Source organism: Quercus robur, chromosome 4 (assembly GCF_932294415.1).
Source record: "Quercus robur chromosome 4, dhQueRobu3.1, whole genome shotgun sequence".
Lineage (NCBI taxonomy): Eukaryota > Viridiplantae > Streptophyta > Magnoliopsida > Fagales > Fagaceae > Quercus > Quercus robur.
This window is the reverse complement of record NC_065537.1, coordinates 78196656-78211200: the sequence shown is the minus strand read 5'-3', so window position 1 is coordinate 78211200 and position 14545 is coordinate 78196656. Positions and strand designations below refer to the sequence as shown.

Below are 14545 nucleotides of genomic sequence, written 5' to 3'. Positions count from 1 at the left end.
GCTGATTATTCCCTCACTTATGGCAACATTAAAATGGCCATGACTAGTAATTTATAGGTAAACTTTTACATTTACGTTGTAGTCTAGATACTTTATTTTTGTAACTTATGGATTTTTTTTTTTGGTTATATATGTAAGAAATTTATATATGGTTAGCACTTCTACTACTCTACATGTTAGCAAGTATAATGGAAAGATTTTTAAGTGCCCTATATATATAAAAAAAATTACAATTTTACTTCTAAGAGCTTCTAGAATTTAAAACTTGCCATAATTTTTTAAATTTACTATTTTATTTGTTATTAAATTATATTATATTAAAAAAATATTTTTTTATTTATATAATTTTTTTATTAAGGTATTGTGGGGCCCGACAACAGATGGGCCAGATCCACCCATTCACAGGAATACTCAAGGCCCAGGCCGAGGAGGATAGTAGTCCCAGCCCAATCAACACAAAGCCCCAATGGGCCATAGAAACCGCCGAGGAAGGTACAGCCCTCGGCTAGCCCAGAGCTACACTAAGGAAAGGGGCAAAAGCGGCATAGGGATAATCTTGTAAGAAAGGTAAAATATCTAGAACAGTCTGCCCAAACTACCTGCCCTAAACGGAGCTTTGTCTCTCACAGAGTTGTGTCTCTTTAGCCTACTCAACCACTCCTAAACAGCTAAGGTCTTAAACTGATGGGACAAGTGTCAGGCAAGGAAAGTTCGACCCTACACGTGGACGAAGGAAATTGAATGCATGCTAATATAAAAGGAAAACTTGCAACCTAAAGAAGGGGGTCGGCCAGTCCCAGAAGAAAGGAGGAAGGGTTTCAGAGGCAAATATACTGAAATCATGCGTAAATATCTTAAGAAATCTACAGCTGGGTAAACATGACTTAGCCTTTCGATCCCACTCTCTACAAATGATATTGTATGGGCCTATTTACGTGCGAGCCCAATCCAACTGCGGTTCCACGCAAATCTTGTGCTTACAATTGGCGCCGTCTGTGGGGAGGCTTGCATGTTAGCTCAAGCGGTGGCGAGGTTGAGCTTCTGACGAACAAGGGGCTACGAGGGTGCCTGTATCACCGGCGACACATTGTCGCTATGCCCACACAGGCTCCCACTAGGGGCTACGTTCCACGGTGTCATCGACATGGGCAGCCAAATAAAAGAAACATTCAAGTTTTGGACAGAACCAAGGCCTTGCATGGTCCTCGGACCCAAGCCTCTGGGGAAACCAACTACTTAAAAGAAACATACAAGTTTTGGACAGAACCAAGGCCTTGCATGGTCCTCGGACCCAAGCCTCTGGGGAAACCAACTACTTAAAAGAAACATTCAAGTTTTGGACAGAACCAAGGCCTTGCATGGTCCTCGGACCCAAGCCTCTGGGGAAACCAACTACTTAAAAGAAACATACAAGTTTTGGACAGAACCAAGGCCTTGCATGGTCCTCGGACCCAAGCCTCTGGGGAAACCAACTACTTAAAAGAAACATACAAGTTTTGGACAGAACCAAGGCCTTGCATGGTCCTCGGACCCAAGCCTCTGGGGAAACCAACTACTTAAAAGAAACATACAAGTTTTGGACAGAACCAAGGCCTTGCATGGTCCTCGGACCCAAGCCTCTGGGGAAACCAACTACTTAAAAGAAACATACAAGTTTTGGACAGAACCAAGGCCTTGCATGGTCCTCGGACCCAAGCCTCTGGGGAAACCAACTACTTAAAAGAAACATTCAAGTTTTGGACAGAACCAAGGCCTTGCATGGTCCTCGGACCCAAGCCTCTGGGGAAACCAACTACTTAAAAGAAACATACAAGTTTTGGACAGAACCAAGGCCTTGCATGGTCCTCGGACCCAAGCCTCTGGGGAAACCAACTACTTAAAAGAAACATTCAAGTTTTGGACAGAACCAAGGCCTTGCATGGTCCTCGGACCCAAGCCTCTGGGGAAACCAACTACTTAAAAGAAACATACAAGTTTTGGACAGAACCAAGGCCTTGCATGGTCCTCGGACCCAAGCCTCTGGGGAAACCAACTACTTAAAAGAAACATTCAAGTTTTGGACAGAACCAAGGCCTTGCATGGTCCTCGGACCCAAGCCTCTGGGGAAACCAACTACACAAAAGTGCCATTGGAGCTCCCTAACCCCTAGTCAGCTGCTTGGATGGATTATTTATAAATCATCAGCATTGGACGACATTCACGCGCCTATCACAGAATGTCCAACTGATATCCCAGTAAGTTTCTTAAGTTTGATTCATTACAAGTTATCGGTATGATGCTTGATAGTACTGACAGATAAGATTCGATTAAATTATGCTTCAAAGTAGCTTTATCACAAATATTCTCAAAGCAACACGTACATAGGGCACATTCGTTCACAAAGTCATGTTGCCCATTAGATCAACGTTTAAAACATGTAGATCAATTCCCATTTTTATTACGATGAAGAAACAGTACAGTGTACAAATGAAAAGTTGGAATCAGCCCACGTCAAAGCTTACTACATAAGCAAGAAAAGAAAATACAAGAAAGCTGGAGAAAGCCGAGGAGGTATGTCGGAGGAAAGGTTGGCTACAGCTCTGAGACTTTATTCTTCCCCCGCACCCTTACGTGCCCATAACTCAGGCAGCCAAAGAGACCCAACTTGAACCTGACACCGTTGAAGAAAAGGTGCAGGGAGTTGAAGGTGATGGGGCTTTCTCTAAATATACACCTGCCGCAAAGCAGAGGCGCTGATGGAGGAAAACCCTTCTTCTGCTATACCAAAGTGTTGGCATGAGCAGAGCCTGCTTCGGATTTTGGCTAAAAGAGGGAGAGACGCCGTTCTCCCTCGGTGGAGATGGGAAACTCTCCTAAACTTGTGCTTCCTGTGCCCATACCTTACTACTATAAGCCTCATGAAAACACGATGCTTCTGTGGCAGAAACGTTTCTTTCTTCCCAACCCTCACTTTCAACATGTTATGTCAAGAAGGGAGAACTCTGGATAGGGAAGCTCTGATGTGGGAGGAAATCTGAAGGATTTGTGCGTATATAAAGCAACTTTCTCTGCTTCCCATTTATTGGAAAAGACAAGGTGATGGCAGTCAACTCATGTGGCGTCCCGAGAAACGCTATAGACAAAACAGTCTTGGCTCAACTTCCAACGTCAACTGCAACCACAGGATTAAAGAACCTCGTAAAGGCGCACTTCGGTCATCGTGACATCAAAGGATACCACGTGGCCAGAAGTTGAAGAAATATCTCTTAATTCATGGGCTAGGTGGAATCGTGGCCCCGGGGCCGCTTTGTTTAAGGGCCCAGGCACTTTGGCCGACGCCGAGCAGCGGCCATGGCCGAGGACAATCACTGTTGGGCACCTCGGGAAATGCTCAAAGATAGGGGAAACCAAATACCAGTGCAGACATTAGTCTTGGACAGAACCTAAAGCTTGCATGGTCCCCGGACTCAAGCTAAAAGGGAAAACCACGTACTAATGCAAACATTGGTCTCGGACAGAACCCAAAGCTTGCATGGTCCCCGGACTCAAGCTAAAAGGGAAAACCACGTACTAATGCAAACATTGGTCTTGGACAGAACCCAAGGCTCGCATGGTCCTCGGACTCGAACTAAAAGGAAAAATCAAGTACATAGGATAAAACGCATAAGTCCTGGACAGAACCCAGGTTTTGCAAAGTCCTCGGACTCAGGTTGCTTGGGAAATCAACTGCATGGTCCTCGGACCCAGGTTGCTTGGGAAATCAACTGCCCAAATGAAGAAACTCCTCGGCTTAAATACTGGAAAAGGTTAAAGCTCGCGTGTCATGGAGATGGCAGAACAACGTGATGATCGTCAACCTAAAGAGGTCATTCATCCGGTGGGTAACACGTCCTCGGATAAATGCTTCTCACACCTAATCGGGCATTTGACACCCATCACTGCTAATTTTAAGATAAGTCTCATTCCTTACTGGTCGGACCGTTATATTGAATACTAATTTCGTTAAAGTTATCGTGGCATCTTTTTATCGACAATTACTTTGGCCTTAGTTATTATTGATTCAAATGCTATATTATCATGCCGAGCAGCGCTTTCGCATTTGTTAGAATATATAAATAACACGTACGAAATAGAGTAATAGTAACTTTTATTGATATGAAAAATTATTATTACAACGTACAAGGAAGGGCTTACACAAGCCTATACAAAAAATGAACTGCTAAAACAGTAACAACATTCGTAATACAAATAGATAAACCATCAGGTGTCATCTGAACACGCCTTCCAAGTCTCTCTGAAATCTATGCCTCAGTACTGTTCACGTCAGGAGAAGATCCTTATACAAAAATAATGAAGGAGAAGGAAGAAGAATTGGAAGACATGGAAGCACTTCAACAAGCTCTTGTTGCTGAAGAAAGCAAGGGAAAAAGAAGATGGAGGACATGAGCGGGAAGGAGGAGAAGAAGAGGGAAGCAATGAAAAGAAAGTAAGAGGAGCAAAAGAGGGAAAAGGGGAGCCTTATTAGGTATGCTCATGAAAGAGCAGATGGAGATGACAAGGGAGGTTTTTGACTCAGTCACACCGGAAATAGGAGGTGACGAGCCCCTACTTCGGATTTTGGCTAAAAGAATGGGGAGACAAACCTTGAGTCTCCACCACCCTTGCCCCGACCGAGCCATCTCAAGTTTCATTAAGGTATGGTATTTTTGGGAAAGGAAAGATTCATTCATGGTTGATCACTATGGGGGACGTGTTATCGAATGAAGAATAACCAGAGGGAAGAGGCGGATTCTGAGAAAAGTCTAAGGGATTCGCATATAAGAGAATCACCTTCTTGTCTTCTCTCTTTATATAGGGGGAAAAAGACGAGGGTACGTGACACGCTCCGATCCTCTAAGAAATCTGCTAGTAAATGCAAAACCGTTTCGTTTCTCCAAGCTATCCGTAACCGCATAAAGTTAAGAGGCCTCGTAAAAGGAAGACATTAAAAGCGCACAACGGCTAACCAAGCGGAATAAACGCAACGCGCGTAAGTCAAGGGAAATATCTCGTAGACCGGCGCATTCCTCGGGGAGGTGAAAAGTCGCCGACGTTGATTAAGGGCCGAACTTAATGAACCGCAATAAAGTCTCAGTATTATCAAAACCCACCTTTCCAATCGAGGAGTTGGATAGCAGGGTTTTGAGGGGCTATTGTGGGGCCCGACAACAGATGGGCCAGATCCACCCATTCACAGGAATACTCAAGGCCCAGGCCGAGGAGGATAGTAGTCCCAGCCCAATCAACACAAAGCCCCAATGGGCCATAGAAACCGCCGAGGAAGGTACAGCCCTCGGCTAGCCCAGAGCTACACTAAGGAAAGGGGCAAAAGCGGCATAGGGATAATCTTGTAAGAAAGGTAAAATATCTAGAACAGTCTGCCCAAACTACCTGCCCTAAACGGAGCTTTGTCTCTCACAGAGTTGTGTCTCTTTAGCCTACTCAACCACTCCTAAACAGCTAAGGTCTTAAACTGATGGGACAAGTGTCAGGCAAGGAAAGTTCGACCCTACACGTGGACGAAGGAAATTGAATGCATGCTAATATAAAAGGAAAACTTGCAACCTAAAGAAGGGGGTCGGCCAGTCCCAGAAGAAAGGAGGAAGGGTTTCAGAGGCAAATATACTGAAATCATGCGTAAATATCTTAAGAAATCTACAGCTGGGTAAACATGACTTAGTCTTTCGATCCCACTCTCTACAAATGATATTGTATGGGCCTATTTACGTGCGAGCCCAATCCAACTGCGGTTCCACGCAAATCTTGTGCTTACAGGTATGTATTGTACGGGCATAATACTAGTCTTATAATAATATGTGGACTTTAAGATAGGTTTTATCTATGTATATTAACCTGTCTATTCTATATTTTCCGATTAATAGACCTTTCTGTTTGTGTCCAATTCTTGAGTCGTATCAGGGGAAAAAAAATGCTTCTAGAATCAGATTTCATAAGCTAAGATATAATATTATATGTAGGAAGAAGTCCCTTTTAATTAGTCTGTTTGATAATCTTCACTAAAACAATGCCCAATATTAATATATAAAATCAGATTTATTGAGTTAAGAGTTTCAAAAGAGTTAAAGAGTTTTCTAGGCTGTTCTCTCTCCCTCTCTCTCACTCTCCATTATCCCTAGCTAGTTATTATGTCATTTTCTTTTTCCTTGATGAATGCTATTGTGTCATTTTCTATTCTATTAAAAGTTAACAGCTAATAATTTAACATGTGAATGGTTGCTTGAGATAGAGTCAAAGGAACTTTCAAAAATGGAATTACTTGTGTGACAGATGAAGTAATTAAGAACATTGCAAAATACACTTTTGTGATTGCAATGGTCTATCAAGATTCTTTTTTTGAGAAGGTGGTATATCAAGATTCTAAAGGTACTAAAAATTGTTCCTTAAATAAATTTTGCTGACTTGTATACATGCTAAGAGTGTACTGAATTGTGTACTTTCTCATGTTTGTTAGGCATATGAATTATAAATATTTGCTTGATTGATTGTTTTCTAAAATTTCTTAAAAATCAAATTGTCGATTATTTGTTTGTATGTTAATGTAACGACCTAAGGAAAAGTGCTTGTGTGTCTGTATATATATATAGTCAATGCTTAGAAAAAATCCAATTAAATTTTCATTGGATTCTCAATTTTATGCCACGTGTCTCATGTAATTTTTAATTTTATACCAAGTGAATTATTGAGTGTAAAAATCAATGAGTCCAAATCTAATTAGATTCTATATTGGATTTCAATTGGAGTACAATTTTTCGCCATGTGTCCATCTAAATTTTTAATTTTTGTGACAAGTGAATTATTGGGTGCAAAAATTGAATAGTCTAAAACCAATTAAATTCTAAATCATATATATATATATATATATATATATATATAATGAAAAATCATTTCATATTTTAGAAATGTACGGTTTAAACAAAGTGTAAAGTAATACCATGTATAATTTTTTTTTTTTTTTTGGTTATAAAGATTTACAATACTTAAACCTTCAAAAACGTCTAACTCTTGAAGGCTTAAGCAAGGCTTTTAAACTCACACACACAATTGAAACGAAACGATGTGGGACAAGAGCCCCACAGGGGGACCCTTGGATTAACTCACCACTAGCTGAATTACAGCCATTAATACCATGTATAATTTAAAAGTCTGCTAAAAAAAATATAATTTAAATCGTATAATTGCGATTATTTTTAATTGTATTTGTGCATATACATGGGACTACACACTAGTTTATTACAATGATTACGATGCAAAAATTATCTTATTAGCTTCTTTCATTGTGTCACATCTTTTCCCTATGCTTCTTCTTTCTTCCCCCTTCCCCCTCTCTAGATTTTTCTTGTACATGATTGCATCTTCCCCCAATTGAACAAAATAGTTTTTAATTAATTTTTTAAGGTCAATTAATAGTTATTATCAATTATTACTATCTTGTCAAAAAAATTTATAGTTTAATTGACACCTCCCATAAACAAAGTGTTTAGAGTTTAGGAAAGAGAGGTTTGAACTCCCCCGTTATGGGAATCAAGGGCAAAGGCGGAGCGGGGCGGGAGGAGGGGGGGGAAAGAAATCATCCCCTGTGGTTTATATATTGATTTTTTTTTTTTGGGTTAAATTTTTTCTTTTTGATGAATTCTTTATTGTATTTCTTCTTGTTATATTTATTGTATATCATAATTATAATTAATTATTAATACACTATTAATTATTTTTATGTCAAAATTCATTCCAAAAATAATAAAGAGGCAATCTTTTCTATTTTATCAATATCTTTTTAAGTTTAAAACAGATGAAAGAAAAAACGAATGTAGGAGAAGAAAAATAAAAATAAGGAAACTAAAGTTTTAATAAAAGGAGAAAAAACATTATTGTTACTTTATATATAGCTACCAAAAAAGAGGACTTTAAATTCTTTAGGTAATAATTTGTTCTCTAGCATATTTACCTAGCAAATTTTTTTACTTAAAAAAAAAAAAAAAAAAAAAAAAACCTCAGCATTAAAGTTTGCATATAAGTAATAAAAATTAGGGATAATTAAATAAGAACATAAATTGTAGTATATTAATATTTGATATCTATATAACTGTAGGGACACGATTTGTTTAACGGCCCAAGATTAACGTTGGGCTCATATGCAAAGGGCCCCAACAATATAATTTGTAGAGAGTGGGCTTGAAAGGCATGACCTTGGGCACATGTGGACGGTTTGATCGTGGCGTCTATGGAAATTCTTGTACGGGCGGGTCTGGCTTGACTAGCTAGACCCTCCATTGGTGCGGATTGTAGGATCCCAGTCCTCGGACGCTCTCCCCCCCCTCTTCTATCCTTCCCTTTCTCCCCCCTTTTATACTCATGTCTGTTTTCCCCTTTAGAGTCCACGTGTAAGTTTCACTTTTCTGGGGTGCAGACCTGTCCTGTCAACCCATACCCAGTATGGTTTGGGGTCGTTGGGAAAGTTAAAGGGTATGGTTTAAAGTATGGACTTGTCAGATACAGGGCTTGGTATTATGACGTTGGCAGCTTTTTCCCTTACCCTGCCCCTGAACTCAGTTTCTCCCTTTCTTCAGGCATTTCATGAGGTGCCGAGCAAGAGGTCGTCCTGGGCAATGACTCTCCTCGGCTTGGGCCCTAGGCCCTGGGCCCCCATGTAGAGTGGGACTGGGCCGCGAATTCACTAGCCCCACAATAACTATTAAAAATCTTTTAATTCATAAGTGGATTTTATACTTTCAAGAAAATGGCTTATTCATTTTAAAAAAAAAAAAACTAGATAAACAAAATATAATAAATATGTTATCTTTTCCTGTGTTCTACTTCTAGCACTAAAATATTACGTATATTGTATACACATGGATCAGCCACTAACAAAAGTCAATTATGCTTTTAATGGTTAACCTTCCTGGAAATAGATCATTCAATTGGAATTTGATCATATTCTTCTCTTTCCCTTTGGAATTTGGCCAATTACAAATTATTCAAACTCTCAATTACAAATCATTAAGGGTCTGTTTGGTATATGTATTTAAAAATTGAAAATTGTTATTTGAAAATATTTGTAGAAATACGTGTAAATGAAAAAATATGTGCAAATACGTGTAATATTATTTAAAAACTGAAAATGGTTGTTTGAAAACACAAACCAAACACCTCCTCAATCTTTCTGGCTGAAGAAATTCCCATGCACCCGTAGTTGGAAGAGTTTTAGGATGGTGAGGCAGTTTTGAATTTGTGTACATGAGAGAAAATTGAAAAATATGGGATTATTCAAAGAAACTTCACAAGGTGGAGGGTTAGTACTTGAGCAGCTGTTATCTGCTCAGCGAAGGAAAAGTAGCAACCATGGTGGTTTGTAGTTGTACACTTGTACTGCTGTGATGGGAAAAACTTTAGCTACAAATTGGTTTGCATCCATTTTTCTTCAACCCATTATATGACGATTGAAAAAACCATTCATATACAGTTTTAGTTATATGATTTTTTAACGAGTTTTATGACTTATTTAAATAATTTACATAATAGTTTTATAAATCGCCACATATAATTTATACTTGCTACTAGATCCTTTTTAAAGAATAATTATTGAACTTTACCGGGGCCTTGCACACTTGTAAGGTGTTTTTTTTTTTGGGTGCGCATTGTTGTCACGTGTCTAGCTCATACATATAATGTTTGGGTGCATGACAAGGAACAAAGCACATGACAAGCATGATAGAGTGCTTCCTTTACCATCATATTGTACTTAGCACAAATCATCTCTACTCACTTCATCTCTAATGGAAATGGGAATAACCAAAGCATTGAGCATAGGAATGTAAAATTCCTATGTCATGGTCTATGACAGCTCAAAAAAAATATATGATATGGTAAAATGTACAAATTTTAGTTGACATATTCAATTTGTTTCCTATCTTCTAATTCTATTAATCAAATCAAGAACTTCTATACAAAATAAAATTCTACTAGATTGTCTTTCATACTTCTCTGTCGTAAATTTGATAATGCAATAACATAGATCTGGCGAACCCTCTCCCTCGACAGCTTTAATAGTCTTCCTATCTCTTCACAGGACCTAGGTGGCTCTCCATTGAGTCCAAAGCGTAATCTCAATATATGTTCTTCTCTTTTGTTAAGTGTCTTGAGAAGTTTATCCACCTCTTGCTTCATTAGCTGTTTCTTGACCATCTTTTCTGGCACTGTTTCATCCGGTCCTGATATGATCTCCTGCAACAGATTTTGAACTTATGTATTAGATTTAGTCAATGGGTATGTCCTAAGTGATATTTCATATTTTAAATAAGCTCTTATTGCATAAACACAAGACATTGAAGAAATCTAAGGCGCCTGCAATTAACCTCGCTATAAATTAGTTTACAGGTAACAGTTTAGGCTTCTTACATTAAAGTTTCATTAACTGTGAATTTCCTCATCTCAACTCTCAAGTTTCTCAATCTATTTATTCATGGAAAAAAAAAGTTCACCGATCTAATTATTTTTGAACAACAGTAATATTTTATTGTTGTACAAGTTTATCCAAGTTGGATTATCAACTCATCAGGCTGTCTTTGAGTCAATCATATTAATTCTGAACCTTGTTTGAGATACCTAGGTATGAAACTAATTCTAGTCTCAACTATCAAGAAGATATTTGAATTCTTGTGATTTAAAAGCGCCGTATAGCCTCTTGTTGTCACGTCCAGTCTTTCAATCTCATCTAATCCTGCAACCTTGATATGAGGTGGCAAAAAAATTCAATGCTTTGTAGGATTAGAATCCAACTGGAGATTTGGATTTTTAAGAACGTTCTTCAAAGGTGAGAAATATAGGAAATGCAGGACTCATAACCATAACTGACATGACAAGGGGACTGGCTTGAGTTTGAATATTAATACTGCGGGACAGTATATACATTCATTATTGAAGAACAATAAACTTCGTTCTGATCAAAGAACTTGATCATTCATTAAAGTCGGGAATAAAGTTCAAGAAAAGAACCTGGAGAGTCATGCGACCTTGATCAGTTACTGCTCGATCCAATGACCCTGGGGGTCTGCTCCTCTCAGAAACAAGTTTCACTGTCAAAATATTCACATTGAGCATTTCAGCAATTTCATCATAGGATGGTTGCCGCCCTAATCTTTTAGTCAAGATGTTGCTTGCTTCTGCAATTTTCGCCACCATCCTGCTCACATTTCCCTACACACAACAAGCTAACCATACATTCACTAACTAACAGTTTACCTCCCAAAAACTCATATAGGGTGAAGCAAAGATTTTGAAGAGAAAGGAAATCACCATTTTCTTGCAATCAAGTCTTACTTTTAATAATTTTCTGACAAATTCTAAACAATCTAATGGAATAGAACATCTCAACATGAACATCAATACTATTACTAACTGTCACAAATATTGGCAACATATCTGAGATTAAGGGTCCATTTGGATTGAACTTATTGTTACTGAAACTGAAAACTAAAAACTGAAAACAATGTAGTAAAATAATTTTTAAATGTGTGAATAGTGCCGTGAGACCATTTTTAATATTTTTTAATGTATGAACAGTGCTGCTACAGTGACAGAACAGTGCGTGAACAGTGACATTTGTGAATTTTGTCTCTCCCTTAAACGAGTGAAAGCAAAAAAAAAAAAAAGGAAAACGTGATGCGGGATTCAGCGGAAACACTGAATCCAAACCCACACTAACTCTTAAAAATACAATCTACAACAACCACAAAAATAGAACAACAATAAAAATTAATAAATTAGGCAGGGTTCTATGTTAACACCATCCTAGAGTTAGTAGCATCCTGATTAAAAAGAAAAATAAGGAAGCAATACAAGGGAAGAATCATAAAGGCCAAAATTTAGTTCATTAGCCATTTTTACATATGCAAAGAATTTACTTGAAATACTTCTGCCAGTCAGACATACCATTAGGATTTAAAACACCTCACTCTATTGATATGTTAAACAATAAAGGTGGAAAACATTCGTTCTTAGAGTCCAATTCAGGCTAATGTGCACATATTAAAACTAACAAGCATAGTAACCCTCTAAAAAGTTATAAGAACTATCATGCAGCAAGTAGAGATTCTCAAAGAAGAATCCCAAAATATTTAAGTCATTTTGAGCAGAAGAGAATGGTCAGCAGTTAGATTGGCTGAACTAAAAAGTTGCATTGAAAGTAAATATACTGTTAATATATGCAGTTTCTCACCGGTAATCTCACTAATCTAGTGTCAGTTGCTATGGCTCTAATAATAGCCTGCTTAATCCACCAGTAAACATATGTTGCCAACTTATGTCCTCTTTCAGGCTCAAATTTCTCCACCCCCCGAAGAAGGCCTATGCTCCCTTCCTGTAAACACAGCAGAACACATTGTACATCAGCACACTGTAGGAACCAACATTTAAGAGAAAAATATAAGTAACCTGAATGAGGTCTTGGAAGCTTAGTCCTCTGCCTTGATAACCTTTGGCAATGGAAACCACCAGTCTACGGTAGCTCCGAGCAATCTTCTCTCTTGACTCTCTTCCATCACACAAAATCTTATCTACACTCCTCCTTTTCATCCCTACGGCCTTGGCCAACTGTTTTGAGGTTGGCTCACAGCCTCGAGCTTCCCTGACTCCTATTCTCATCCCTTCCAGCCTTGCTCCCTCCTGTCAATTTGCAAACACTTATTTTTTTCCCCTTTTGATGGAGATAATACTGAATTTCATTCTCAAATTTCAAACTTTTATTGATTAATTGATTGTTATTATTAGAACAAACTACCTTAACATTTGAAAATTTCACAACATAACCATTGGAATATACTAGTGAAGCAATTAGAGTTAAAATTCTGGAGGTTGTAAACAAATTATGTAAAGGAAGTTATTAACAAATTCTAATTCTAATTCAAAGTTCAGACCCCACAAGACATACTAAAGTCACTTCAATAATACCATAAGTAAATAGCAGCCATTCTACAATTTTACTAGCAAACCTACCTTGAGGCATAAGCAAAGCTCTGCCTCCTCCCTTGGACTCAAATTCCCAGACTTAACAGACCCGGATGAAATTCTCCAACTCTCTCCAATTTTTTCCTCCATCCCTTTTCTCCTTCTCCTCCTCCTCTTCCTCCTCACTCCTAAGCCACCACTCCCATCCCTCACCAATACATTATCACTCTCTCTGTCACTCCACACCTCACCAATCTCAGCTGCAGCCAACACAGCATCTCTAGCAGCCTGAGCTGCTGCATGGGCCAGTACAACTGCCTCTGCAGCTGCAGCAATGACTAATGCATCGTTGGAGACTATGTTAGAGCCAAATTTAGTAGAAGATGTAGAAACATGCAACTGGGGTTGGAGAGGGTGGTGGGTTTTGAGTGAAGAAATGGTTGGGAGAGTTGGAGAGTGAGTTGGAGATGAGCATATGGTGGTGATGGCCATAAAGAATAGATTGAGTGAGTGAGTGAGTGAGTGAGTAGAAGCTTAGGCTTTAAATTAGCACATTAGAGTTTGTAGATGTTTTTGGGAGATATTTCTTTCCTTGCCATGCAGGACAAATGTGCTGTTTGTTTCATTGTTGCAGATAAGATAAAAGGGAGTGATGGCACTCTTTGTGTGGATGTCATTGATAATACGACTCATTGGCTTAAGTTGGCTATGTAGCCATGTAGGTGTTGTTCATTTAGTTCTAGGATTTAAAGTAGTTTAAAATATAAAAATATATATTGCATTTAGAAACAGAACTCACTTGATATCAATTCATATGTGTAATTCAATGACAATATTTTATTGCCACTTTTGAAAAATGTAAAACATTCACATTTTTCTTTAAGAAAAGCATAGAATATAGACACATTTAAAACCTCCAGTTATTTATAAAATTCTAATAACTTCTTGGAACACTTTTTATCTCCTTTCCGGTTCCTCTCTTAGTCCAAGTTATATATATATATATATATATATATGTATATATGTATGTATGTGTGTTTTATTTTTATTTTTTATAATAATCTTATGTTTCGTGATAATTGCTCGGAACAATCAAGCCAAAACAATAATGCTCAATTTTATAAAATAATTATAAAGAGGGCCCGATACTTTATAAGGTAACTTTACTTAGATGCACCATTTTTCTTATTAAAAAAGTTATATTATTTTTATTTCTCAAATACTAAAGATTTTATTTTTATTTTGGCTAAGAGTCTTATGGGTGAAGGAGAGTAGTATTTTGTATTTCTCTTCATGGGAACAGGATAACCCCATCACACTTGTGGTAAGAAAAAAAAAAAAGGTAATTTTCTTAATATTGCTTGTGAAGTTGGTATTTTTTTTCCCTAATAAGAATGTCTAGAACTCGTAGAATACATGACTATTTTTTAGTGAATTTAAAATGGTCAGTTATGATGCATCACTTTTGCATATTATTATTGACACCACCTTCTTTTACATGCAATTTTCACCACTTTTGTTATTCATTAAAAATATTTTATTAAAAAAAATTTGTAAAAATAAGTAA

At 37.8% G+C, this 14545-nt stretch overlaps 1 protein-coding gene across 1 annotated transcript; it reads right to left on the bottom strand.

The window, feature by feature from the left end:
• Positions 1-9822: 9822 nt before the first annotated feature.
• Positions 9823-13540, bottom strand: LOC126723843 (RNA polymerase sigma factor sigD, chloroplastic). Its single transcript, XM_050427764.1, has 5 exons — positions 13027-13540; positions 12466-12696; positions 12251-12391; positions 11029-11229; positions 9823-10257 (listed from the first exon to the last, which is right to left on the bottom strand). Exons 1-5 carry the CDS (start codon positions 13468-13470, stop codon positions 9976-9978), a joined length of 1299 nt encoding a protein of 432 aa, XP_050283721.1. The 5' UTR covers positions 13471-13540; the 3' UTR covers positions 9823-9975.
• Between the last annotated feature and the right edge of the window lie 1005 nt (positions 13541-14545).

Excerpts from the sequence above, each read along its gene's own strand:
- LOC126723843 (XM_050427764.1), bottom strand. The coding sequence starts at position 13,470 with ATGGCCATCACCACCATATGCTCATCTCCAACTCACTCTCCAACTCTC. Across the intron at positions 12,697-13,026 it reads AGCTTTGCTTATGCCTCAAG|GAGGGAGCAAGGCTGGAAGG; the intron begins GTAGGTTTGCTA and ends GCAAATTGACAG. Across the intron at positions 11,230-12,250 it reads CTAGATTAGTGAGATTACCG|GGAAATGTGAGCAGGATGGT; the intron begins GTGAGAAACTGC and ends TGTTGTGTGTAG.